This window comes from Anolis carolinensis, unplaced genomic scaffold, assembly GCF_035594765.1.
Source record: "Anolis carolinensis isolate JA03-04 unplaced genomic scaffold, rAnoCar3.1.pri scaffold_7, whole genome shotgun sequence".
In the NCBI taxonomy this organism is placed as follows: domain Eukaryota; kingdom Metazoa; phylum Chordata; class Lepidosauria; order Squamata; family Dactyloidae; genus Anolis; species Anolis carolinensis.
The window spans coordinates 10,269,894-10,296,139 of NW_026943818.1; the positions used below are offsets into that span (position 1 = coordinate 10,269,894).

Genomic DNA, 26,246 nt, shown 5'->3' on the forward strand with positions numbered 1-26,246 from the left:
TAGATCAATAGGTACCGATCCGGCGGGAAGCTAACGGTCAGGGGTCCCCAAACTAAGGCCCGGTGGCCGGATGTGGCCCTCCGAGGTCATTTGCCTGGCCCCCGCCCTCAGTTTTATAATATAATATATTGTATATACATATAATATGGATAATAATATTATAATGTAATACAATATAACACTAATAATAATACCATATAATAATATTAATTATATATTCTATATTACATATAATATTACAGTATAGTGGTATAGTTCAATATAGTAATATATACTGCTAATATTGTGCTATGCTAACAATATAATATATTGTATGTACATATAATTTGTAAGCCACTCTTGAGTCCCCTTTGGGGTGAGAAGAGTGTGATACAAATGTAGTAAATAAATGCAGTAAATAAATAAATAATAAATAAATAAATTTTAGACTTAGGCTCGCCCAAAGTCTGAAATGACTTGAAGGCACACAACAACAACAACAACAACAACAACAACAACAATCCTAATTAACTTGACTATCTCATTGGCCAGAAGCAGGAGCACACTTCCCATTGAAATCCTGATAAATGTATGTTGGTTAAAATTGTTTTTATTTTTAAATATTGTATTGTTCTTTCATCGCTCTTCTTGTTGTTGTTGCTGTTGTTTTTGCACTACAAAGAAGACATGTGCATTGTGCATCAGAATTTGTTTGTATTTTTTTTTCAAATGATAATCCGGCCCCTCAACAGTCTGAAGGATTGTGGACTGGCCCTCGGCTTAAAAAATTTGGGGACCCCTGCTAACGGTGCTCCATGCAGTCATGCCAGTGGCCACATGACCTTGGAGGTGTCTACGGACAACGCCGGCTCTTCAGCTTAGAAATGGAGATGAACACCAACCCTTAGAGTTGGACCCGACTGGACTTAACGTCAGGGAAAACCTTTAGGTCGGCTTATACTCGAGTATATACAGTATTCAGATAAGGAATTTGCAGTGTGAGCGTTATTTATTTATCAGAGGAGCATGCACACACAGAGGCAATTTTCCCTTTGCTGAGTTGAACAGATGCTAGTCCAATGCATGCCAGCGTTCTCTCTTTTTTGGAGCCGGCATATCATTTTTATGCAATTATCTTCGAGAGTTCTTGGAGAACGGGAGATGTCCCAGCAGATTGGAGGAGGGCGAATGTGGTCCCTATTTATCTTCAAGAAGGGAAAAAAGAACGACCCAAACAATTATCGTCCGGTCAGCCTCACATCGATACCAGGCAAGATTCTGGAAAAGATCATTAAGGAAGTGGTCTGCGAACACTTAGAAACAGATGCAGTCATTGCTAATAGTCAACACGGATTTACCAAAAACAAGTCATGCCAGACTAATCTGATCTCTTTTTTCGATAGAGTTACAAGTTGGGTCGATACAGGGAATGCTGTGGATGTAGCCTACCTGGATTTCAGTAAGGCCTTCGACAAAGTCCCCCACGACCTTCTGGCAAACAAACTAGTAAAATGTGGGCTAGACAAAACTACGGTTAGGTGGATCTGTAATTGGCTAAGCGAACGAACCCAAAGGGTGATTCTCACCAATGCGTCGTCTTCATCATGGAAAGAAGTGACAAGTGGAGTGCCATCAGCAGGGCTCCGTCCTGGGCCCGGTTCTGTTCAACATCTTTATTAACGACTTAGACGAAGGGTCAGAAGGCACGATCATCAAGTTTGCAGACGACACAAAACTGGGAGGGACAGTTAACACTCCAGAAGACAGGAGCAGAATTTGAAACGATCTTGACAGACTAGAGAGATGGGCCAAAACTAACAAAATGAAGTTCAACAGGGACAAATGCAAGAGACTTCATTTCGGCAGAAAAAATGGAAATCAAAGATACAGAATGGGGGACGCCTGGCTTGACAGCAGTGTGTGCGAAAAAGACCTTGGAGTCCTTGTGGACAACAAGTTAAACATGAGCCAACAATGTGATGTGGCTGCTAAAAAAGCCAACGGGATTCTGTCCTGCATCAATAGGGGAATAGCGTCTAGATCCAGGGAAGTCCTGCTCCCCCTTATTCTATTCTGCCTTGGTCAGACCACACCTGGAATCACACTGGGTCCAATTCTGGGCACCACAGTTGAAGGGAGATGTTGACAAGCTGGAAAGCGTCCAGAGGAGGGCGACTAAAATGATTAAGGGTCTGGAGAACAAGCCCTATGAGGAGCGGCTTAAAGAACTGGGCATGTTTAGCCTGCAGAAGAGAAGGCTGAGAGGAGACATGACAGCCATGTACAAATACGTGAGGGGAAGTCCTAGGGAGGAGGGAACAAGCTTGTTTTCTGCTGCCCTGCAGACTAGGACACGGAACAATGGCTTCAAACTACAGGAAAGGAGATTCCACCTGAACATCAGGAAGAACTTCCTCACTGTGAGAAGGGCTGTTCGGCAGTGGAACTCTCTCCCCCGGAATGTGGTGGAGGCTCCTTCCTTGGAGGCTTTTAAGCAGAGGCTGGATGGCCATCTGTCGGGGGTGCTTTGAATGCGATTTCCTGCTTCTTGGCAGGAGGTTGGACTGGATGGCCCATGAGGTCTCTTCCAACTCTACGATTCTATGATTCTATGATTTACGTTTCAAGGGATTACGGAGGGAGAAAAAGAAGAAGAAGAAGAGAGCTTTGCGTTAACCCAAACCCGGAGCGCGATGTCTCCTTTCTCGCCCAGGGCTTAGCGCTGTCAGGACGGTTACGAAAAACACTCTCCATATTCAGGGCCTTTGGAAAGGTCTTTTCTTCCTTCCTTGTTTTTCCAACAGCGAACGTTCCCCCAACTGTTTGCGGCTAATTTCCTTTTACACTTTCTGGAAAGTTCCCACTTTCTCGTTTCCATCATTAGGTAGCAATTAGTATTCAAGGGAAATTGGTCTTAATATATTAAAATTGGTTAAGTGCCTTTAGACCTATACCGAAAGCCCACGTCTCATTGGAAAATGTAATTGGGGACGCTGTGTATGTAATTAATTGAATTACAATTAAGAACTTTCATTAAGCAATATACCAGTACATTAAAGTAATAAGGGAATGGAGTTTTTTATGGGGGGAAATGGGGGGAATATACAGCCTGGTTAAACTTGTACTGTTTTTCCAAGGAAATGGAGAGCTGTTTATTCCCTGACATTTGAAGGTGGAGGATTAGCCTTCCTGTATCATTGGAATATGACAGATGCAGCGCCTATATATACACCGTATATACTCGAGTATAAGCCGACCCGAATATAAGCCGAGGCAACTAATTTGACCACAAAAAAACTGGGAAAACATTGACTCCAGTATAAGCTGAGAGTGGTAAATTTCAGAAATAAAAACAGATACCAATAAAATTACATTACCGTATATACTCGAGTATAAGCCGACCCGAATATAAGCCGAGGCACCTAATTTGACCACAAAAAACTGGGAAAACATTGACTCCAGTATAAGCCAAGGGTGGTAAATTTCAGAAATAAAAATAGATAACAATAAAATTACATTACCGTATATACTCGAGTATAAGCCCACCCGAATATAAGCCGAGGCACCTAATTTGACCACAAAAAAACTGGGAAAGCATTGACTCAAGTATAAGCTGAGAGTGGTAAATTTCAGAAATAAAAATAGATACCAATAAAATTACATTACCGTATATACTCGAGTATAACCCAACCCAAATATAAGCCAAGGCACCTAATTTTACCACAAAAAAACTGGGAAGACATTGACTCCAGTATAAGCCAAGGGTGGTAAATTTCAGAAATAAAAATAGATACCAATAAAATTAAGGAGCCCCGGTGGTGAAGTGTGTTAAAGCACTGAGCTGGTGAACTTGCAGACTAAAAGGTCCCAGGTTCAAATCCCGGGAGCAGAGTGAGCGCCCGCTGTTAGCTCCAGCTTCTTCCAACCTAGCAGTTCGAAAACATGCCAATGTAAGTAGATCAATAGGTACCGCTCCGGCGGGAAGGTAACGCCGTTCCATGCAGTCATGACAGCCACCTGACCTTGGAGGTGTCTACGGACAACGCCGGCTCTTTGGCTTAGAAATGGAGATGAGCACCAACCCCCAGAGTCGGACACGACTTGGCTTAACGTCAGGGGAAAACGTTTACCTTTACCTAGGATTCCATAGAAATGACCCATAGTGGTATCGAACTGCTTCAGTTCTGCAGTGTAGACGCACCCAGAGAAAACCTAGGCTAAAAGGGGTAGAGGGGATCTCGGAGTACTGCTTAAATGGTACTTTACAATCCCCACAGTTTGGACATAATAATTACTTGCATAGATCTAGTTACCGTATATCAGGGGTCCCCAAACTAAGGCCCGGGGGCCGGATGCGGCCCATCGAAGCCATTTATCCGGCCCCCACGGCACAAGGGCAGAAGGGGGTTGGACTAAATGACCCAAGGGGTTTCTTCTTCTCTTACAACCCATATTATTATTATTATTATTATTATTATTATTATTAACATTGAGGCTGGGTGGCCATCTGTTAGGGGTGCTTTGCTTGTGCTTTCGGTGCACAAAGGCAGAAGGGGGTTGGACTCAATGGCCCAAGGGTCTCTTCCAACCCTCTTTATTATTATTTATTATTATTATTATTAACATTGAGGCTGGGTGGCCATGGCCATCTGTTAGGGGTGCTTTGCTTGTGCTTTTGGTGCACAAAGGTAGAAGGGGATTGAACTCAATGGCCCAATGGGTCTCTTCCAACCCTTTTTGTTGTTGTTGTTGTTGTTATTATTATTGCTCGGTGGCCAATGGTCCGGCCCTCCAATGGTCCAAATGATTGTGAACTGGTCCCCTGTTTAAAAAAGTTTGGGGACCTCTGATCTACACTGTAGACTTAATGCAGGTTGATGCTGCTTTGATTGCTATGGAATCCTGGGAGCTGTAGTTTGACACCAGCATCCTTTGGCAGAGAAAGTTCAAGACCTGTCAGTTTGGTTCCTCGCGCCGAATAAACGTCTCGAAATTGACAGCCCACGTTTCCGGGTTTTAACGCCCGCTTTTCAGGCCTCTCTGCTAAAATCCCATCTTCTCATTTATTTTATATTTTTCAAAAAAAATAAAATAAAATAAATCTCGAAAGTTTTCATTAATCTCTCCTGACAAAATTTAGAGCGGGCGAAACGGGCGGTTGTTTCGGCTTTTAGGACTACATTAGCGGGCGTATTAAACAAAATGTGTCACTCTTCTCCCCCCTCCGCTATGTCTTCGGCGAGGAGCTAAATCAATTTTCCCAGCCGTATCCACGCACCACTTTATCTAAAAGCATCTGAATTATCATTTACAGCTAAGATGCTTTATTAGCAGCTGGCGTCGAAATTGCTCGGTGGGAAAAAAAAGAACTATGTGTGTCACGTTGTAGTAATTTCTAAATTGGTGTTAATCCAACATCGTAAAAAAATTTTTTTGAAAAAATATATATATACATCCTTTTTTCATAATTGACATTTGGGCTTAATGAGATGTTATCTTTTTTCAAAAATAGAAGCCTACTCTTCCATGGCAAAAAAAAGACCGTAAATATATGATATTATTATTAAAGGGTTGTAATATATCATTGTGAGGTCTTTTGGTGTGCTTTCAATTTGCCTGTCGACTTATGGCAACCCCATAAACTTTCGAGGGTTTTCTAGGTGGGTTTGCCAGGTCCTTCGTATGAAATATAACCTAGGATTCGTTGGCGGTCTCTCGTCCGAGTATTAACTACGGCCGACCCTATTTCGCTTCCTTTGGGATCTTCAAGACCCAGTAATAATCTCACTCCACAATTCAACGGAGTAGATTATGGAACGTAACAAAATGCACGCCAACTTGACTGATGAGCTTTTTGGGTCGGATCCAAACTCAATAAGTCAGGCTTAAGCTTCGTAGAAATCGATGAGGCACATTCATCAATACTTTTGGAGTTTGGATCTAACAGAGTGTAGTAGAACTTTGGCTCAGATGGCATCTACATTTTGTGCTATTGAAGGCTTTCGTGGCCAGGATCACAGGGTTGTTGTGCGTTTTCCGGGCTGTCCGGCCATGTTCCGGAAGCATTCTCTCCTGACGTTTTGCCCACATCTATGGCAGGCATCCTCAGAGGTTGTGAGGGAAGGAGATGTTGGATTATGGTTGTATGTGTATGAAATGTAAATCAAGTGTTTCTGCTGTTTTGCAAGAGTGTGTTTTTCAGTAATGAAACAGTTAACAACAGGCTGGATGGCCATCTGTCGGGGGTGCTTTGAATGCGATTTCCTGCTTCTTAGCAGGGGGTTGGACTGGATGGCCCATGAGGTCTCTTCCAACTCTACTATTCTATGATTCTATGATTCTAGGCTAGTTTGACTGACAGCCTGTTGTGACTGCTGTGACCTATGGGGCATGGTTTCGGGCTTTGGAGGTCGGAACACTGAGGAATGTGCTTCTTATCTCTGTGAGTTGAGCTGTGCTTGCTGAGCGAAGAGGCAATAGAAGAATGCCAGCTCAGAGCGATGGCTTTTGCTATGCTTTGTAAATATGTATTATAGTTATTGAAATAAATGTTTGGACTTCAGACTACGGATGTGTTTGAGTCTGACATTTGAACAGAGGAATTGGTGAGGCAGCTGTTTCACCAATTCATCAGGGTGCTGGTGTGCAGATGATCGATGGTGTTTTTGAAGAAACCCACCCGGCACGCACCCTGACCCTGTTAGGAGAAACTAAGCAAGGAAGGTTTCTATATCTGTAGAAGTTCCTGGGAGGGGGGAAGAACTCTTGTCTGTTGGAGGCCCGTGTGAATGCTGTAATTGTGTTGTCGAAGGCTTTCATGGCCGGGATCACAGGGTTGTTGTATGTCTTTCGGGCTGTGTGGCCATGTTCCAGAAGTATTCTCTCCTGACGTTTCGCCCACATCTATGGCAGGCATCCTCAGAGGTTGTGAGGTACCTCACAACCTCTGAGGATGCCTGCCATAGATGTGGGCGAAACGTCAGGAGAGAATACTTCTGGAACATGGCCACACAGCCCGAAAGACATACAACAACCCAATGCTGTAATTAATCACCTTTGTTAGCATTAAATGTCCTTCCCAGCCTCACATCCTGGCCTGGGAGAATCCTTTGTTCAGAGTCGTTAGCTGCCCTTGATTGATTCCTGTCTGGAATTCTTCTGTTTTCAGAGTGCTACTCTTTATTTACTGTTCTGATTTTGGAGTTTTTTTAAATAGTGGTAGTCAGATTTTGTTCATTCACACTGGCCTCCAACAGACAAGAGTTCTTCCCCCCTCCCAGGAACTTCTACAGATATATAAAGCTTCCTTGCTTAGTTTCTCTGTACCTCACAACCTCTGAGAATGCCTACCATAGATGTGGGCGAAACGTCAGGAGAGAATACTTCTGGAACATGGTAAACATACAACAACCATCTACATTTTGTTCGGGAGATGGTTGGAGATGCAAATAAAGTATATCTCTTTTGTTTGCCATCGTGTCCAAACCAGATCTATACGTACCTTTTGTTTTTCCCTTTTTGGTGCAGGCTCAAGGGGAGAGGAGGTGGCCGAGGAGGACCCCCAGATCGACATCGCCACCGTTCAGGACATGCTGAGCAGCCATCATTACAAGTCCTTCAAAGTCAGCATGATCCACCGGCTACGCTTCACCACGGACGTCCAGTTAGGTAAATACCCATCCTTTCCTCGCTTTGACTGTCTTGGTCTCCATCTATTCTACACTGACCTTTTAATGCAGTTCAAAGCTAGTTTCAAACTATGGTAGCTAGGCAACGAATGCCCACGAAAGCATGCAATAGAAAACCCTTGGTGTGCATATCAGTGTGCTGTGGTTTGCATCATCACCATCTGGGCGTCAAACAAGTGTCATGTCATGCTATGTCATTATCTGCACTATGAAAACTGATTTGAAACCGACTCAAATGGTCAATATAGATGTACCTTGGAATTTATTTTTTTAAATTGTATCAGAAGCGACTTGAGAATATACTGCAAGTTGCTTCTGATGTAAGAGAATTGGCCGTCTACAGAGACGTTGCCCAGGGGACCCCCAGATGTGTCACCTTCCAGTTGAGAGGCTTCTCTCATGTCACTGCAAGCTAGAGCTGACAGACGGGAGCTCACCCCATCTTGCAGATTCGAACCTTCATGTCATGAACCCAACCTTCAGGTCAGAAACCCAACCTTCAGGTCAGGAACCCAACCTTCAGGTCAGGAACACAGCCTTCAGGTCAGGAACCCAACCTTCAGGTCAGGAACCCAACCTTCAGGTCAGCAACCCAACCTTCAGGTCAGGAACCCAGCCTTCAGGTCAGCAACTCAACCTTCAGGTTAGGAACCCAACCTTCAGGTCAGCAACTCAACCTTCAGGTCAGAAACCCAACCTTCAGGTCAGCAACTCAACCGTCAGGTCAGCAACTCAACCTTCAGGTCAGGAACCCAACCTTCAGGTCAGGAATCCAACCTTCAGGTCAGCAACTCAACCTTCAGGTCAGGAACCCAACCTTCAGGTCAGAAACCCAACCTTCAGGTCAGGAACCCAACCTTCAGGTCAGGAACCCAATCTTCAGGCCAGGAACACAACCTTCAGGTCAGGAATCCAACTTTCAGGTCAGCAACTCAACCTTCAGGTCAGGAACTCAACCTTCAAGTCAGGAACCCAACTTTCAGGTCAGGAACCCAACCTTCAAGTCAGGAACCTAACCTTCATGTCAGGAACACAACCTTCAGGTCAGGAACTCAACCTTCAAGTCAGGAACCCAACTTTCAGGTCAGGAACCCAACCTTCAGGTCAGGAACCCAACCTTCAGGTCAGGAACCCAACCTTCAGGTCAGCAACTCAACCTTCAGGTCAGGAACTCAACCTTCAGGTCAGGAACTCAACCTTTAGGTCAGCAGTCCAGCTGGCACAAGGATTTAACCCATTGCGCCACTGCGGCTCCTCCCTTGTTAGTTACGCCACACATATAATGACACGCCTGGTCACAGAATAGATGTTGGGGACCCCAACTTGCATGGATTTATGTGAATCATAAACCAGAACAAGTACTGTATGTTTTGGAAAGTCCTAGTGTTGCCACACACAATTTCATTTCAACAAGGTGATTGAAAACACCATGAAAACGGTTCAGATTGGCACTCAGATCTGGATTTCAAGCAACATTTAATGAAGATGCCACTAGCAGAGTTGTACTGTTTTTAAGTAGAGAGAGCCCTTGCAATACTCCATTTTGAGGGCCTTCAAATGCCAAAGAAGATATTTATTTTCTTGGTTGCTGTATGGCCACGTTCCAGGCTGTCAGGCCATTGTTCCAGAGCATTCTCTCTGGATGTTTCACCCACATCTGTGGCAAGCATCCTCAGAAGTTGTGGGGTCTGTTGAAAACTAGGCAAGTGGGGTTGATATATCTGTGGAAAGTCCAGGGTGGCAAAAAGAACTCTTGTCTGTTGGAGGCAAGTGTGAATGTTTCAATTGGCCACCATGATTGCACATTCAAAGCCTGGCTGCTTCTTGCCCGAGGGAATCCTTTTTGTGAAGCGTTAGCTGACCCTGATTGACTACACAGAGAAGCCATTGAAATCCACAAGCGTGTGGACAATTTCAACAGAAAGGGGGAACCATAAAAATAAACAAAATCTGGCTACCAGTATTTTAAAAACTCTAAAATCAGGACAGTAAATAAATAAATAAAAACTCAGAAAACAGAGGAATTCAGACAGGAAACAATCAGGGCCAGCTAACACTTCCCAACAAAGGATTTCCCCATTCAGGAAGCAGCCAGGCTGTGAAGCTACAAAGCTTTTCAATGCTATTCAAGGTGGCCAGTGGCAACATTCACACTTGTCTCAAGAAGACAAGAGTTCTTTGTCCCACCCTGGACCTTCCACAGATATATAAACCCCACTTGCCTAGTTTCCAGCAGACCTCACAACCTCTGAGGATGCCTGCCATAGATGTGGGTGAAACGTCAGGAGAGAATGCTTCTGGAACATGGCCATACAGCCTGGAAAACTCCAGCCATGAAAGCCTTTGACAACACATTTATTTTCTTTCTCTCTCTCTTTTTTTTCTTCCCCTTCTTCATCCCTTTTTTGTTTTTTATTGCGCTGTCTTGTTAAGGGAGGATTTATAAGCTGGCGGTGGAGGGAGGGCAGCGGTCTGCATGTTTGCCGCTCTTGAGCAAACTATCTGAGGGTGATAGTTTCCCTTCCAGGGAAGTTTGACTCACTTGTATCTGGAAGCTGTCAGAAATAAGAGCTTGAAAAGGTCGTGACAGATCACTAAAGATAAATGGGGGGAAAACGGAGCAGCGCCTCCTCCAAGGAAACAAATGGCTTTGACTCCGTTCGGAGCAAAGGGACAAACCTTGGTTGTGGAGAGGCCAGCCCCACTCGTAAGCTCTCCCTTCCAAAATCTGTGAGCTGCCCCGAAGGTTAACTTTGACATCCTTTGCTTAAGATGGTGTTTGTGAAATGAAGCCCATCGTTCGTCTGCTTCAACTTGTGCAAATGCACGCCCATGCAAAATGTACCGGAGGGTTGATCTCCTGGAATGTGTCCAGAAGAGGACAACCAAGATGCCAAAGGGAGTGGAAGCCCAAGATCTTTCAGGAATGGGTTGAAGATGAGATTTTGAGGAATGGTTGAAAGAGGGGAATACATTAGAAAGTCCGATTTGTGAAATGGTTGAAGGATCTGGGCACCTTTCAAGGTGAGGTTTGAGATATGGTTGAGGAGCTGAGCACCTTTCAAGGTGAGGTTTGAGGGATGTTTGAGGATCTGGGCACCTTTCAAGGTGAGGTTTGAGATATGGTTGAGGAGCTGAGCACCTTTCAAGGTGAGGTTTGAGATATGGTTGAGGAGCTGAGCACCTTTCAAGGTGAGGTTTGAGATATGGTTGAGGAGCTGGGCACCCTTCAAGGTGAGGTCTGAGGAATGGTTGAGGAGCTGGGCATCTTTCAAGGTGAGGTCTGAGGAATGGTTGAGGAGCTGGGCATCTTTCAAGGTGAGGTCTGAGGAATGGTTGAGGATCTGGGCACCTTTCAAGGAGGTTTGAGGTATGGTTGAGGAGCTGGGCACCTTTCAAGGTGAGGTTTGAGGTATGGTTGAGGAGCTGGGCACCTTTCAAGGTGAGGTTTGAGGTATGGTTGAGGAGCTGGGCACCTTTCAAGGTGAGGTTTGAGGTATGGTTGAGGAGCTGGGCACCCTTCAAGGTGAGGTCTGAGGAATGGTTGAGGAGCTGGGCATCTTTCAAGGTGAGGTCTGAGGAATGGTTGAGGAGCTGGGCATCTTTCAAGGTGAGGTCTGAGGAATGGTTGAGGATCTGGGCACCTTTCAAGGAGGTTTGAGGTATGGTTGAGGAGCTGGGCACCTTTCAAGGTGAGGTTTGAGGTATGGTTGAGGAGCTGGGCACCTTTCAAGGTGAGGTTTGAGATATGGTTGAGGAGCTGGGCACCTTTCAAGGTGAGGTTTGAGGAATGGTTCAAGGATCTGGGTACCTTTCAAGGTGAGGTTTGAGGAACGGTTGAGTCCAAGGTCATGTGGTCATCAATGCGACTGTCACTGTCACGACCCAGGCTACAGAGCACCAATAACCATACGCAGAGGCCAGATTCTATCTAATATCTTTATTAAGGAAATATATAAAGTTAGTAAAAGCAAATGTAAAAGATAGTCCAGAAGCAGACCTTCCAGGAAAGGTCAAAATTAGTCCAAAGAAATAATGTCCAATATGAAATATTAAGGTCCAAAGTTGTAATCCAATAACCGAAACACTCACTTTGACAAGCAAAGTGAGGGGAGATGACAAGGTCCTTTAGTCCATGAAACTTGAGCGAGGCTAGGAAATAACTTGATACTTGAAACAAGGCTTAAAACGTGGAACAAGGTAACTAGGAACAAGAACAAGGTCCGTGGAATAACTTGGTAAAATCCGTGGAACAAGGCAAGGATTGGTCCTGGGAAACAAGGCAAAGTCCGTAGATAAACAAAGGCTGGGAAGCAAGGCGAAGGCTGGATAGCAAGGCAAGGCTTGAGCAGGAGCGAGGCTTGAATCGGAGCGCGCTGTCCAGACACAACTCGCTCCGTAGGCTGACGAATTGACTCCGCGAAGTTACTACGCGGGCAAAACACCTATATAGAGTCTAACTTTCCCACCGAAGCAGTTCTCTGGGAATCAGAAACGAAAGCTAAACTCTGAGACCAGATGTTAAACTCCTTAAAGATTCTCACGAGAAGCAGTCTTAATTGGCTACATTCTTAGCTGCAATTCTTGCACTCCTGCGCGAAGCTGAATCCAAACTTCTCTGTTGTTTACAAAACTCCCGGCGCAAGAACACGGGAGAAGTAGGCTCTGGGCTTGTTTGACATACTTCTGGGAGACAACTTTCTTGCAGGTGCAAGGTTCCCAGATCTGCCTGGGAAAGATCTGGCTGAGAGGAATCCAGTTCAGACTGGGAAGGTAAAAAACCCAAGTTTTCATCTTCATCAGGAATTACCATGTCCTGAGCAGGACTACAAGGCCCATGGGTCATCACAGTCACCTGGTATGGCAACATCAGTGATCCAAACCTTTTTCTTTTCTGTGATGTCTGGTGTGTTGTGTACCAGAACTTTGTCAGTCTGGATTCGGAAGTCCCACAATATCTTTACGTGTTCATTTTTCAATACTTTTGCAGGTTTGTGATCCCACCAGTTCTTTGCTGCTGGGAGGTGGTACTTGAGGCATAAGTTCCAATGGATCATTTGGGCCACATAGTTGTGCCTCTGTTTGTAGTCTGTGCGATTTTCTTACAGCAGCTGAGGAGATGATCCATGGTTTCGTCGGCTTCCTTGCACAGTCTGCATTTTGGGTCATCAGCTGATTTTATCGATCTTGGCCTTAATTGCCTTTGTCCTGATGTCTTGCTCCTGGGCTGCAAGGATCAGGCCTTCTGTCTCCTTCTTCAGGGTCCCATTCGTGAGCCAGAGCCAGGTCTTCTCCTTATCAGCTTTTCCTTCAATTTTGTCAAGGAACTTTCCATGCAATGTTTTGTTTTGCCAGCTGTCAGCTCTAGTTTGTAGTGCAGTTTTCTTGTACTGGTTTTTTGTCTGCTGTGCTTTGAGGAGTTTCTGATTTTTGACTTCAATCACAGCAGGTTCTTCACTTTGCTTTACATCTTCTGCCAGGGCATGTTCTTCTTCTTGGACTGCTTATTTTACTTGTAAGAGTCCTCTGCCCCCTGATCTTCTAGGCAGATATAGCTGGTCAACATCACTGCGAGGGTGCAGTGAATGATGAATGATCATGAGTTTTCTTGTCCAAATTGTCCAGTTCCACCTGTGTCCAGTTTATGATGCCAGCAGTATATCTTATGACAGGTATGGCCCAAGTGTTTATGGCCTTGATGGTGTTGCCTCCATTGAGTTTGCTTTTGAGAATTTTTCTGACCCTTTGTGTGTATTCTTTGCTGACCACAGTCTTCACATGTTCATGCTTGATGTTGTCCAGCTGTAATATGCCCAGATATTTATAGGCCTCTGGCTGGTGACCCTTTATTGTTTGGCCATTAGGCATATTTATGCCCTCACTTTCAATGATTTTTCCTTTCTTCATTGCCACTGTCGAACATTTGTCCAAACCAAACTCCATGTTTATATCAGTTCTAAAAATTCAGACAGTGTTGGTCAGACACTGGATTTCAGTTTCCGTTTTCCCATACAGCTTCAGGTCATCCATGTACATCAGATGCGAAATTTTGTGAGATTTCTTAGATGTTTGATAGCCGAGATTTGTTTTTTGTAAGATTGTTGACAGAGGGATCATGGCAATAATGAAAACCAGAGGGGACAATGAATCACTCTGGAAAATTCCTCTTCTGATGTTAACAAGTCCATTATTATTATTATTTTATTGTATGACACAGCAAACAAGATAGACATGCTGGATTTCGTATCACAAAATCACAAGTCGAACACTTCCCAAGTGTCTAGGACTCTGTGATGTATTTTCGGATGATGCACGCAGATCCCAGCAGGGTGGCCTTTTGCAGCTGGCAGATCGTAATTTTGTCAATGTCTATTGTTTCCAAATGCCGGTTGAGATCTTTTGGCACAGCACCCAATGTGCCGATCACCACCGGGACCACCTGCACTGGTTGCTGCCAGAGTTTTTGAAGTTCAATCTTGAGGTCCTGATAGTGGCTGAGTTTTTCCTGTTGTTTTTCGTCAATGCGACTGTCACCTGGGATGGCGACATTAATGATCCAAACCTTTTTCTTTTCCACAACTGTGATGTCTGGTGTGTTGTGTTCCAGAACTTTGTCAGTCTGGATTCGGAAGTCCCACAGTATTTTTGCGTGCTCGTTTTCCAATATTTTTGCAGGTTTGTGATCCCACCAGTTCTTTGCTGCTGGGAGGTGGTACTATTATTATTATTATTATTATTATTATTATTATTATTATTAGGTAAAGGTAAAGCTTTTCCCCTGACATTAAGCCTAGTTGTGCCCGACTCTGGGGGTTGGTGCTCATCTCCATTTCTAAGCCAAAGAGCTGGTGTTGTCCATAGACACCTCAGAGCTCATGTGGCTGGCATGACTGCATGAAGCGCCGTTACCTTCCTGCCAGAGCAGTACCTATTGATCTACTCACATTTGCATGTTTTCGAACTGCTAGGTTGGCAGAAGATTCTCCACTTTACTATCAACCAAATCAATTAAAACAGGTGCCCATTTCCCCCTTCTTCATCCCATTCTTCCACCATGTTCAATTTGGGATGGAAAGGAATAGTTTTTTGGAGTAATCTGAAAAACGCTGCAGGAGTGGATGGCGGTGACACCTTGTAATTGATAAAATAACAGGAGTCTGAACACTGCCGAGTCCAAAAAGAAGGCGATGGCAGTGGTACGAGGGAGCAAGGACCGCCTTGACAAAGGATAGTGCACTCGCGATGTGGCGATAGGGCCATAATAGATGGGAGTCTACAGCAACAATTTGCAGATAAAAATAATAGGAAGTTTAAAGTGCACTTTACATGATAAAAGAAAGATGAAACGGGCGCGGAGAGGGGAGCCCGCTCTCTATCCCCGCAACGGCGCTGCCTTTGTGTGTGTGCATTTGTGTGTGTGCGTGTGTGTGTGCGAAGTAGCCTCCGCTGGAAAAGATTGATGCAACGAGAAGTGACCTTGGCTTGGAGCAGGAGTTGGTGATGTATGTATGAGCATCTCTCGGCTAAATGGACCCAGATTTGTAGTGCTAATATACATGGAAGCCCAGAACCAGACTCAGGATGGCAATAAATCAACAGCCACTTTGGGTGTCATTTCTGGTTTATATTCCACTATTGTTCTATCACTTTAATTCATGTCACTATCATCTGTTCATCTGGAACAGTTTTATATAATTTTCCAGTGGAGTTACCTGACAAATCCTATCAAATTAACACGGGTGCATTAACAATATTGACTCCGCGGCGCCCATTCTTGGGAGCCGCACCTGAAATGAAATGTAATTTTTGTTTGCTTTTTATAAAAAGGAAAGAAAAGGCCCAGGGGACTGTTTCTATTTGTTTTTAATCTATTGAAGATGTAGTGTGTGCGCGCGCTTGCGAGTTGGGGATGGGAGGATAATCTGTTTTATTTCCATTCTGCATTTTTCGTGCACATTTTCCTGGGCCAAAATAATAATAATAATAATAATGCCACCAAGAAAATGCTGAAGAAGTTTTTAACATCGAGGCGACAGCTGCTGGTAATATTTTCTCATGTAGATTTTGGACAACTGATGATCAAGCTGCCTAGAGTGAAATGTTACAACAAAGCATTTCTTTTTTCTCTTTTGTGATGGAGAATCCAGGTTGCTCATATTATTTTCACTCTCCTAGCATCCTTTTTTGGGGGCGCTTGACACTTGCACGTAATTGAAATATGGTATCTCCAAAGGGAGGGGTCCGAAGCCGGGGCTGACAAATTGCGCTCGGTGATTAATTGAAACGTGATGCTTTTGCTAGCCAAGCCGCTCCAGGCTCCCTTGCAATGGTCAGGTACCAAATGAGGGTTATGGTACACTGGGCGCCGGCAGGAGACGGGGTTAACACAACACACTCCGTCGCCTCTTTGTCCTGTCTTGGCTTCCTTCAAAGAGCCGGCTGTTGGGAAGCACCGAGTTTCTTCATCGCATGGGATCTCCACGCAGGAGCAAACCACACTTATGAGGTTCACAACTGACCCCTCAATGCAAGCTGTTATATACAAGGGTTGAATGAAAAGTAATGCCTCCACCTTCGTAACTCCTCAACAGATGGCAGTCCTGGTCTGTGGCAGGTACTGGCTTGTTCAATAGACTCTCAGACCCTCTACAGTTCCATTTGGCAGGAAGCCTTAGCATTGAACGGTTGTGTTGTTAAAGTGCGGAGTATGGAACCCTGCGCAGACGGGGAAGCCTTAGCATTGAACGGTTGTGTTGTTAAAGTGCGGAGTATGGAACCCTGCGCAGACGGGGAAGCCTTCGCATTGAATGGTTGTGTTGTTAAAGTGCGAAGTATGGAACCCTGCGCAGACGGGGAAGCCTTAGCATTGAACGGTTGTGTTGTTAAAGTGCGAAGTATGGAACCCTGCACAGACGGGGAAGCCTTCGCATTGAATGGTTGTGTTGTTAAAATGCGAAGTATGGAACCCTGCGCAGACAGGGAAGCCTTAGCATTGAACGGTTGTGTTGTTAAAGTGCAAAGTATGGAACCCTGCGCAGATGTTGAAGCCTGAGCATTGAATGGTTGTGTTGTGAAAGTGAGGAGTATGGAACCCTGCACAGATGTTGAAGCCTGAGCATTGAATGGTTGTGTTGTGAAAGTGAGGAGTATGGAACCCTGCACAGATGGGAAAGCCTTAGCATTGAACGGTTGTGTTGTTAAAGTGCAAAGTATGGAACCCTGTGAAGATGGGGAAGCCTTAGCATTGAACGGTTGTGTTATTAAAGTGCAAAGTATGGAACCCTGCACAGACGGGGAAGCCTTTGCATTGAATGGTTGTGTTGTTAAAATGCCAAGTATGGAACCCTGCGGAGACAGTTCCATTTGGTGGGAAGCCTTCACATTGAACGGTTTTGTTGTTAAAGTGCGAAGTATGGAACCCTTTACTCATTTTAAATCCAAGCTCGGCCAATCACACACCTGGATTTCAAGGACTTTTCACGGAGTCTTTCTAAACTCCTAATTATTTTATTTTTCACTCCCTCCATGTGGAGACCTAATCTGATATCACGGGAAAACTCCCCATACACTGAAGGCCGATTCCCAAGATAAATGGGGTCTTTCTAAACTCCCAGTTATTTTATCCTTCACTCCCTCTGTGCAGAGACCTAATCTGATACCACAGGAAAACTCCCCATGAGCTGAAGGCCGATTCCCAAGAAAAATTGGCTTTTCCCTTGTTTCTAAGAAACAGACATTGGAATCCAAAACATCCTCTGTCTCATCTTCAACTGCCTGCACTTCTCTCTGATATAAGGCCTGCAATTCACCCCGATCACACACAATGATAGGTAAATACCTGTTCTTCTCCATTACCATCATGGTACCTTGCATATCTGGAATGAAAAGCTGGCATTAAAAAAAAACCAAGCCATTTGAAATGTGGCATCGGAGGAGAGTCCTGCTGCCGAGATCATGAAGGCAACACACCTTCTGAACAAACCATGCCAAGAAAATCTTGTGATAGGATTGCTTTTGGAAGCTAGAAATGACTTGAACTTCAATTTTAAATCTTGGTGGGAGAAAAGTGGGGCGTAAATTGAATAAATAAGTTAAACAAAGCAGTGGTTCCAATATGACCGTCCCCTCATGAAAGAAAGGCAAAAGAACGAGGCCTAAATGCCGTTCCGCTGATCCAAGATACCGAAAGGACCAAAATAAGAAGTTAATCCAACCCTGGAAGAAGCCGAGCCATTTATAACGGATTCTGTGATGGTTTTCTTTCTCCCCCCTCGGCTCTCCTCCAAAGCGACGACAACCTTGCCGTGCGGAGCAGAAAAACGGACAGCATCTCATTGCTTAACTTACAATTACAAGGTTTTCTCCTCTGACATGAGTAACCAAAGCCCTCTCTATACTTTTTCATAGTGGCAGCTGTGCTGGGGAAGACTTAAAAGTAATTACATTTTTAGGTCATGAGTTATAGGTCAAGGTCAGGCTGAAATAGGCAAAAGGAATAAAGGAGTATTTAAAAACAACACACGGGGAGGCTGTTTCTTTGTTGGAGCGGTCCCTCTCTGCTTTCTTTGAAAATACCATTCCTGGCATAATTTTTCTTCTCTTAAAAAAAAACGGAAGCAGGGGAGTTAACACAACGATAACAAAAAGGCAGACCCTACCAGTCACTTTTGCATCTTCAGTTTAATCCAATATAAAACCACTGGTGGAAAAATACATATACATACATACACACCAGATATTGGAAATAACTGCGCCCATTTATTGGAAATAAATGGCAATCATAACCTTATTGAAAATGACAAATGATGTCATATGTGTTCATAATCTCCATGAACATGTGGAGACTAGCTTTTGAAAACCATTAGTCAAGAAAAGCATGACCTTATTAGAAGTCAACCCTTTGAACAAGTGATATTCAAAAGCATTCTTGTAATGGCACACAGGTGACTCAGCTGTTAAACTGAAGAACCATGTCTTTAACTGCCAAAGACAAAGACATGCCACTACAGTAGAGTCTCACTTATCCAATGTTATGGATTATCCAACGCATTTCTGTAGTCAATGTTTTCAATACATCGTGATATTTTGGTGCTAAATTCGTAAATACAGTAATTACTACATAGCATTACTGCATATTGAACTACAGTAGAGTCTCACTTATCCAATATAAACGGGCCGACAGAAAGTTGGATAAGCGGATATGTTGGATAATAAGGAGGGATTAAGGAAAATTCTATTAAACATCAAATTAGGTTATGATTTTACAAATTAAGCCCCAAAACATCATGTTTAACAACAAATTTGACAGAAAAAGTAGTTCAATAGGCAGTAATACTATGTAGTAATGACTGTATTTATGAATTTAGCACCAAAATATCACAATGTATTGAAAACATACAAAAATGCGTTGGATAATCCAGAACGTTGGATAAGTGAAACTCTACTGTACATACATACACACCAGATATTGGAAATAACTGTGCCCATTTATTGGAAATAAATGGCAATCATAACCTTATTGAAAAGGAAAAACGATGTCATATCGATTTGGTAAATGTGAAACTCCATGAACATGTGGAGACCAGCTTTTGAAAACCACTAGTCAAGAAAAGCATGACCTTATTAGAAGTCTACCTTTTGAACAAGTGATATTCAAAAGCATTCTTGTAATGGCACACAGGTGACTCAGCTGTTAAACTGAAGAACCATGTCTTTAACTGCCAAAGACAAATACATGCCACTACAAACAAATATTTGGTTTGCAGAGAATGGTTGTTTCTTTGAAGTTGAAATCCCTTGAAATGTCTTAGTTTAAAATATGCAGTCAGAGATTTAATAAAACAAAGTCTTCTTTGAAAAATAACATCTCTTGTTTACTCACAAACATCTTGTATTTATTCACCATATAGGCATATTTCTTATTTAAAGTTTAGTTATAGATAGGATGTAGTTCTTTGTGTGTTGTGTACACAGGGTATCATTCGTAATTGTCCAGAGTCTTTAGGTATAGTTGTACTCACTGAAGTCCATAAGACATGCTTCCCTACTGAAGTCCAAAATACAACATGCATCCACCTCCACTGAGGTGTAAAGCAGACAGGCATTTACTTCCACTGAGGGGATAGCAGATACACAACCACCTCCAATGAGGTGGATAGCAGATACACAACCACCTCCAATGAGGTGGATAGCAGATACACAACCATCTCCAATGAGGTGGATAGCAGATACACAACCACCTCCAATGAGGTGGATAGCAGATACACAACCATCTCCAATGAGGTGGATAGCAGATACACAACCACCTCCACTGAGGTGGATAACAGATACACAACCACCTCCACTGAGGTGGATAGCAGATACACAACCACCTCCAATGAGGTGGATAGCAGATACACAACCATCTCCAATGAGGTGGATAGCAGATACACAACCACCTCCAATGAGGTGGATAGCAGATACACAACCACCTCCAATGAGGTGGATAGCAGATACACAACCACCTCCAATGAGGTGGATAGCAGATACACAACCACCTCCACTGAGGTGGATAACAGATACACAACCACCTCCACTGAGGTGGATAGCAGATACACAACCACCTCCAATGAGGTGGATAGCAGATACACAACCACCTCCAATGAGGTGGATAGCAGATACACAACCACCTCCACTGAGGTGGATAACAGATACACAACCACCTCCACTGAGGTGGATAGCAGATACACAACCACCTCCAATGAGGTGGATAGCAGATACACAACCACCTCCAATGAGGTGGATAGCAGATACACAACCACCTCCACTGAGGTGGATAGCAGACACTCAATACAAAAGTATACTTGTACTCATGGAAGTCCATAAGCATACTTCTATATTGAAGTCCAAATAGCAACATGCATCCACTTCCACTGAGGTGTAAAGCAGACAGGAATTTACTTCCACTGAGGGGATAGCAGATACACAACCATCTCCAATGAGGTGGATAGCAGATACACATCCACCTCCTCTGAGGTGGATAGCAGATACACATCCACCTCCACTGAGGTGGATAGCAGATACACATCCACCTCCTCTGAGGTGGATAGCAGATACACATCCACCTCCACTGAGGTGGATAGCAGACACTCAATACAAAATATACTTGTACTCACTGAAATCCATAAGCATACTTCTATATTGAAGTCCAAACAGCAACATGCATTCATCCACCTCCACTGAGACACATATATCTGTTTTCATTGAAGGCCAAACACATACTGAATACAAAATGGAGTCCTGCGTCTGAACATGCTCAGTACAGTCACTTGTCTATAAGCCCTCTTTGGGGTATGTAAATCTATTTAACCTGCTTATTCAATGTCTCATTTCCCCCCCCTCCGTTGGACACCCAGGTATTTCAGGAGACAAGGTAGAGGTGGACCCCGTCACAAACCAGAAAGCCAGCACCAAGTTCTGGATTAAGCCGAAGCCAATCTCGATCGATGCCGAACTCCTTTGCACTTGCGACCTGGCGGAAGAAAAGAGCCCGAGTAAGTAACTTGCTTCTCTTTGAGTCTTTCTCCACCCTTTTCTTCATTGTTTCCAAACCTGAGGCAGATATACAAACCTTAATTCACGGTCAAAGATTTTGTGTGGTTTCCAGGCTGTATGGCCAATGTGTTCCAGCAGCATTTTCTCCTGATGTTTCGTCTGTATCTGTGGCTGGCATCTTCAGAACGCATTGGCCATACAGCCCAGAAACCACACAGTAACTCAAACTGAAATTCCTTTATACTACCTGAACATTGCCTGCCTAAAGTCAGTTCTGATACAGTGGGTTGTTGTGGATTTTTCGGGCTATGTTCCGGAAGCATTATCTCCTGATGTTTCGCCCACATCTATGGCAAGCATCCTCAGAGGTTCTGAGGATGCCTGCCATAGATGTGGGCGAAACGTCAGGAGAGAATGCTTCTAGAACATGGCCATACAGTTCGAAAAATGCACAACAACCCAGTGATTCTGGCCATGAAAGCTTTCGACAACACAGTTCTGATACAGTTTCTTAATGTGTCTTACAAAAGTGAACCCTCACAAGCAGCAGGCAGAACAATTACACTTTTTAATATGCTATGGGTCAAGACCCGATGAGATACTGAGAGTTGTAGTTTGGCTTGATTTAATAGAAAAGGCTAATGTTACCATTCACAATAGTCTCCAAACTACAGTAGACTTCCTCAGTGAAAAATCGTCCCATTAATAACACAGTTACAAACAAGAGCGTGTCCTCTATGCTCCCAGAAATTCCCATTGAGATCAGCCCAAAATTATGGGATTGGGATTGGTTTGTGATGAATGGAGAAGCTATAATTGTGTGGTTTCCACCCAAGTTGTTTGTGTGGAATGGTTACTGTATTTCTTCCTTTTTAAATCTCCCACCCATCCAGTACAACTCCCATGAGCCATAATTATTCCATATCAAACCAGTCTCGCATTATATGGTTGTAACTTACTGGAGCCGTGGATGATGGGTTGTGTTGTCAAATTTCGAGGTTGGGCGGCCTGTAGTTTTGTTGTTTTTTGGGTTGCCGTGATGCCATCACTCATTTATATATATAGATTAGTTAAATTAGCCTCCCCACATAAAGTGGTACCTAAATTTCTTACTCGACAGATGCAACTGTCTTTCGGGCTGCATAGGTCAACAGCGAGCTAAGCAATTAATCATGGCTATTAATGGTCAGGAGCTCAATCCAACCGGGCTGGCTTCGAATTCAATAGTGATTTATTGCAGCTGTTTGGAGAAGAATCGAATGGACTTTTTCAAATTCTTTGTAGGTTTCGACGTCAAGAATCTTTGTCTGAAAGTCATAGTGCCTTGAGTTGTCCCAGAAAATTCAGAATAGAGATGAATGCGTCGTGGGTCATCTACTCTTTCTCAAAAATAGGATAGCATTCGCCAAATGACGTTATTTGATTTCACATTTCCCCGGCATCCTCCCATCATGCTTTGTGGAGAGTTTGTTCAGAACTCACTCTTTCTAAATATTCTGGGGCCTTTTTTTCTCTCCCTCACTTTTGCACTTTTCAAGAGGAGGCAGGAACGCTCATATTTGGGTGCCTGACGGAATGACGCTTTCTTCATGGCCCCTTGATCTTATCAACAAAGTGATATATGTTTGTAGCTGAGTTTACATCAAAAATTATTCCGGGGGCTTCCTCGAAATGAATTATGGCAAAGGGAGCAGCGTGGCTGAGTGGGAGATAAGGGTTTCTTACTTCTGCAATATATTTTGTTTCCCTGTTTTTATCTCTTGTAACACAACCGCCCTCCTCCTCCTCCTCCGTCTTGTCTTCTCGGAGGTGTGCCGGAACGTGTCACAAACAGATGGTTCTGTGGTTCGGCACAGTCGTCTTTTTTGCTCTTTTGTTCCAAGAAAAGAAAAAAAAGGAAAACACATTTGTGCCTTTGAAGGCATTAGCTTCAACGTGCAAAAGGCCAGTTGCAAGTGCGATTATCTGTAGGTAAATGAAAGGACGTTAAACAGAGTTGAGTCATTGCTCCATCAAGGATGCGTCTGTACTAAAGAATTGATTCAGTTTGAGACTTGAAAAGCTATGACTCAATACTGTGGAACCCTGGGATTTATAGTGTGGTGAGGTACCAGCGCTCCCTGGCTCTTTAGCGCCCACTTTTTACTTGATAGTCAAGCAGTGCTTCTTGTAAGTCAAAGCACGGTCCAGAGTAACTCCAAGGTATTTTGGTGTGCTGCAATGCTCCAGTGAGGTTCCTTCTCAAGTAATACTCAAAGCTCGAGACGCTTGTCTATTCTTAAGATGAAAAGCACACATCTGCATTTTAAATGGATTAGGAATCTGCTGGTTTTCCCTGTAATAGGCAGTAAGAGCACCATTACAAAGCACCCAGCTTGAGCGGTGATGGCACGATCGTCAGCATAGATTTATTTCGTATAAAAATAAATCTATGTTGACAATTGTAATAGACAGTAAGAGCACCTAAAGCTTCGGAGAGCTTCTGTTCAACAATTTCAAAGCCCCTTGCTTGGGCAGTGATGGCATGATCGTCAGCATAGATTTATTCCGTATCAAAAAATAAATCAATGGTGACAATCGTAATAGGCAGTAAGAGCACCTAAAGCTTCGGAGAGCTTCTGTTCAACCATTTCAAAGCTTCCTGCTTGAGGGGTGACGGCACAATCATCAGCATAGATATATTCCGTATCAAAAAATAAATCTATGCTGACAATCGTAATAGACAGTAAGAGCACCTAAAGCTTCAGAGAGCTTCTGTTCAACCATTTCAAAGCTCCCTGCTTGGGCAGTGATGGCACAATCATCAGCATAGATTTATTTCGTATAAAAAATAAATCTATGTTGAAGCTTCTGGAGTTGCTTCTGGAGTGAGAGAATTGGCCGTCTGCAAGGACGTTGCCCAGGGGATGCCCAGATGTTTTGATGTTTTACCATCCTTGTGGGAGGCTTCTCTCATGTCCCCGCATGGAGCTGGAGCTGATAGAGGGAGCTCATCCGCGCTATCCCCGGGTGGGATTCGAACCTGGCAGCCTTCAGGTCAACAACCCAACCTTCAAGTTACAAGGCTTTTATCCCCTAGGCCACTCCGGTTGCTCCTGACACGAAAAAAAAATCTATGTTTAAAATCGTAATAGGCAGTAAGAGCACCTAAAGCTTCGGAGAGCTTCTGTTCAACCATTTCAAAGCTCCCTGCTTGAGGGGTGACGGCACAATCATCAGCATAGATTTATTTCGTATAAAAAATAAATCTATGTTGTCAATCGTAATAGGCAGTAAGAGCACCTAAAGGTTCGGAGAGCTTCTGTTCAACCATTTCAAAGCTCCCTGCTTGAGGGGTGACGGCACAATCATCAGCATAGGTTTATTCTGTATCAAAAAATAAATCAATGCTGACAATCGTAATAGGCAGTAAGAGCACCTAAAGGTTCGGAGAGCTTCTGTTCAACCATTTCAAAGTTCCCTGCTTGAGGGGTGATGGCGCAATCATCAGCATAGATTTATTTCGTATAAAAATGAATCTATGCTGACAATCGTAATAGGCAGTAAGAGCACCTAAAGCTTCGGAGAGCTTCTGTTCAACCATTTCAAAGCTCCCTGCTTGAGAGGTGACGGCACAATCATCAGCATAGATTTATTTCGTATAAAAAAAAAATCTATGTTGTCAATCGTAATAGGCAGTAAGAGCACCTAAAGGTTCGGAGAGCTTCTGTTCAACCATTTCAAAGCTCCCTGCTTGAGTGGTGATGGCACGATCGTCAGCATAAATTTATTTCGTATCAAAAAATAAATCTATGTTGTCAATCGTAATAGGCAGTAAGAGCACCTAAAGCTTCGGAGAGCTTCTGTTCAACCATTTCAAAGCTCCCTGTTTGAGCGGTGATGGCACGATCGTCAGCATAGATGAAACTCTCTGTCCCTTCTAACTGTAGTTGGTCATTTATGTAGATGTTAAACATTGTTGGACTATAGATAAAACTGCGTGGTTTCCACCCAAGTTGCCCATTTAGAACAGTTACTGAATTTCTCTAGTTGCTTCTTTTTAAATATCTTCCACCCATCCAATACAATTCCCATGATTTCATGGCGTTGAGATGGCAAAGTGATGTCCAAGAGCATTCATCTGATACTTATTTATTCACCCTGCCCTGACTTTGTGCCCTATAATTGTGCTCATTTTAATAGATTATGTCTTAATTGCATTAACCATCCTGAGTCCCTTCAGGGAGAGAGGGCAGGTTATAAATAAAGTTGTTGTTATTATTATTATTGTTATTTTATTATGACATAGCAAACAAGATAGATATGCTGGATTTCATATCACAAAATCACAAGTCTATTATTATTATTGACACAACGACGTTGTATGACACAGCAAACAAGATAGATATGCTGGATTTCGTTTCACAAAATCACAAGTCGAACACTTCCCAAGTGTCTAGGACTGTGTGATGTATTTTCGGATGATGCGTGCAGATCCCAGCAGGGTGGCCTTTTGCAGTTGGCAGATCGTAATTTTGTCAATGTCTATTGTTTCCAAATGCCGGCTGAGATCTTTTGGCACGGCACCCAGTGTGCCCATCACCACCGGGACCACCTGCACTGGTTTCTGCCAGAGTCTTTGAAGTTCAGTCTTGAGGTCCTGATAGCGGCTGAGTTTTTCCTGTTGTTTTTCTTCAATGCGACTGTCACCTGGGATGGCAACATCAATGATCCAAACCTTTTTCTTTTCCACAACTGTGATGTCTGGTGTGTTGTGTTCCAGAACTTTGTCAGTCTGGATTCGGAAGTCCCACAGTATATTATTATTATTATTATTATTATTATTATTATTATTATTATTATTATTGACACAACGATGTTGTATGACACAGCAAACAAGATAGACATGCTGGATTTCGTTTCACAAAACCACAAGTCGAACACTTCCCAAGTGTCTAGGACTGTGTGATGTATTTTCGGATGAAAGTCTTTGAAGTTTGATCTTGAGGTCCTGAGAGCGGCTGAGTTTTTCCTGTTGTTTTTCATCAATGCGACTGTCACCTGGGA

General features: G+C 43.5%; 1 protein-coding gene across 4 annotated transcripts in view; it reads left to right on the forward strand.

Moving 5' to 3' along the window:
• mapkap1 (MAPK associated protein 1) overlaps positions 1-26,246 on the forward strand; it is a 199,787-nt gene that overhangs the window by 145,947 nt on the left and 27,594 nt on the right. For 2 of the 4 annotated variants that reach the window (XM_062960432.1, XM_062960431.1), the window contains 2 exons: positions 7,501-7,647; positions 21,062-21,199. In XM_062960432.1, coding sequence (XP_062816502.1) covers positions 7,501-7,647; positions 21,062-21,199 — 285 coding nt within the window. The remainder of the gene's footprint in view (positions 1-7,500; positions 7,648-21,061; positions 21,200-26,246) is intronic. The other 2 variants (XM_062960433.1, XM_062960434.1) reach the window with 1 other exon arrangement.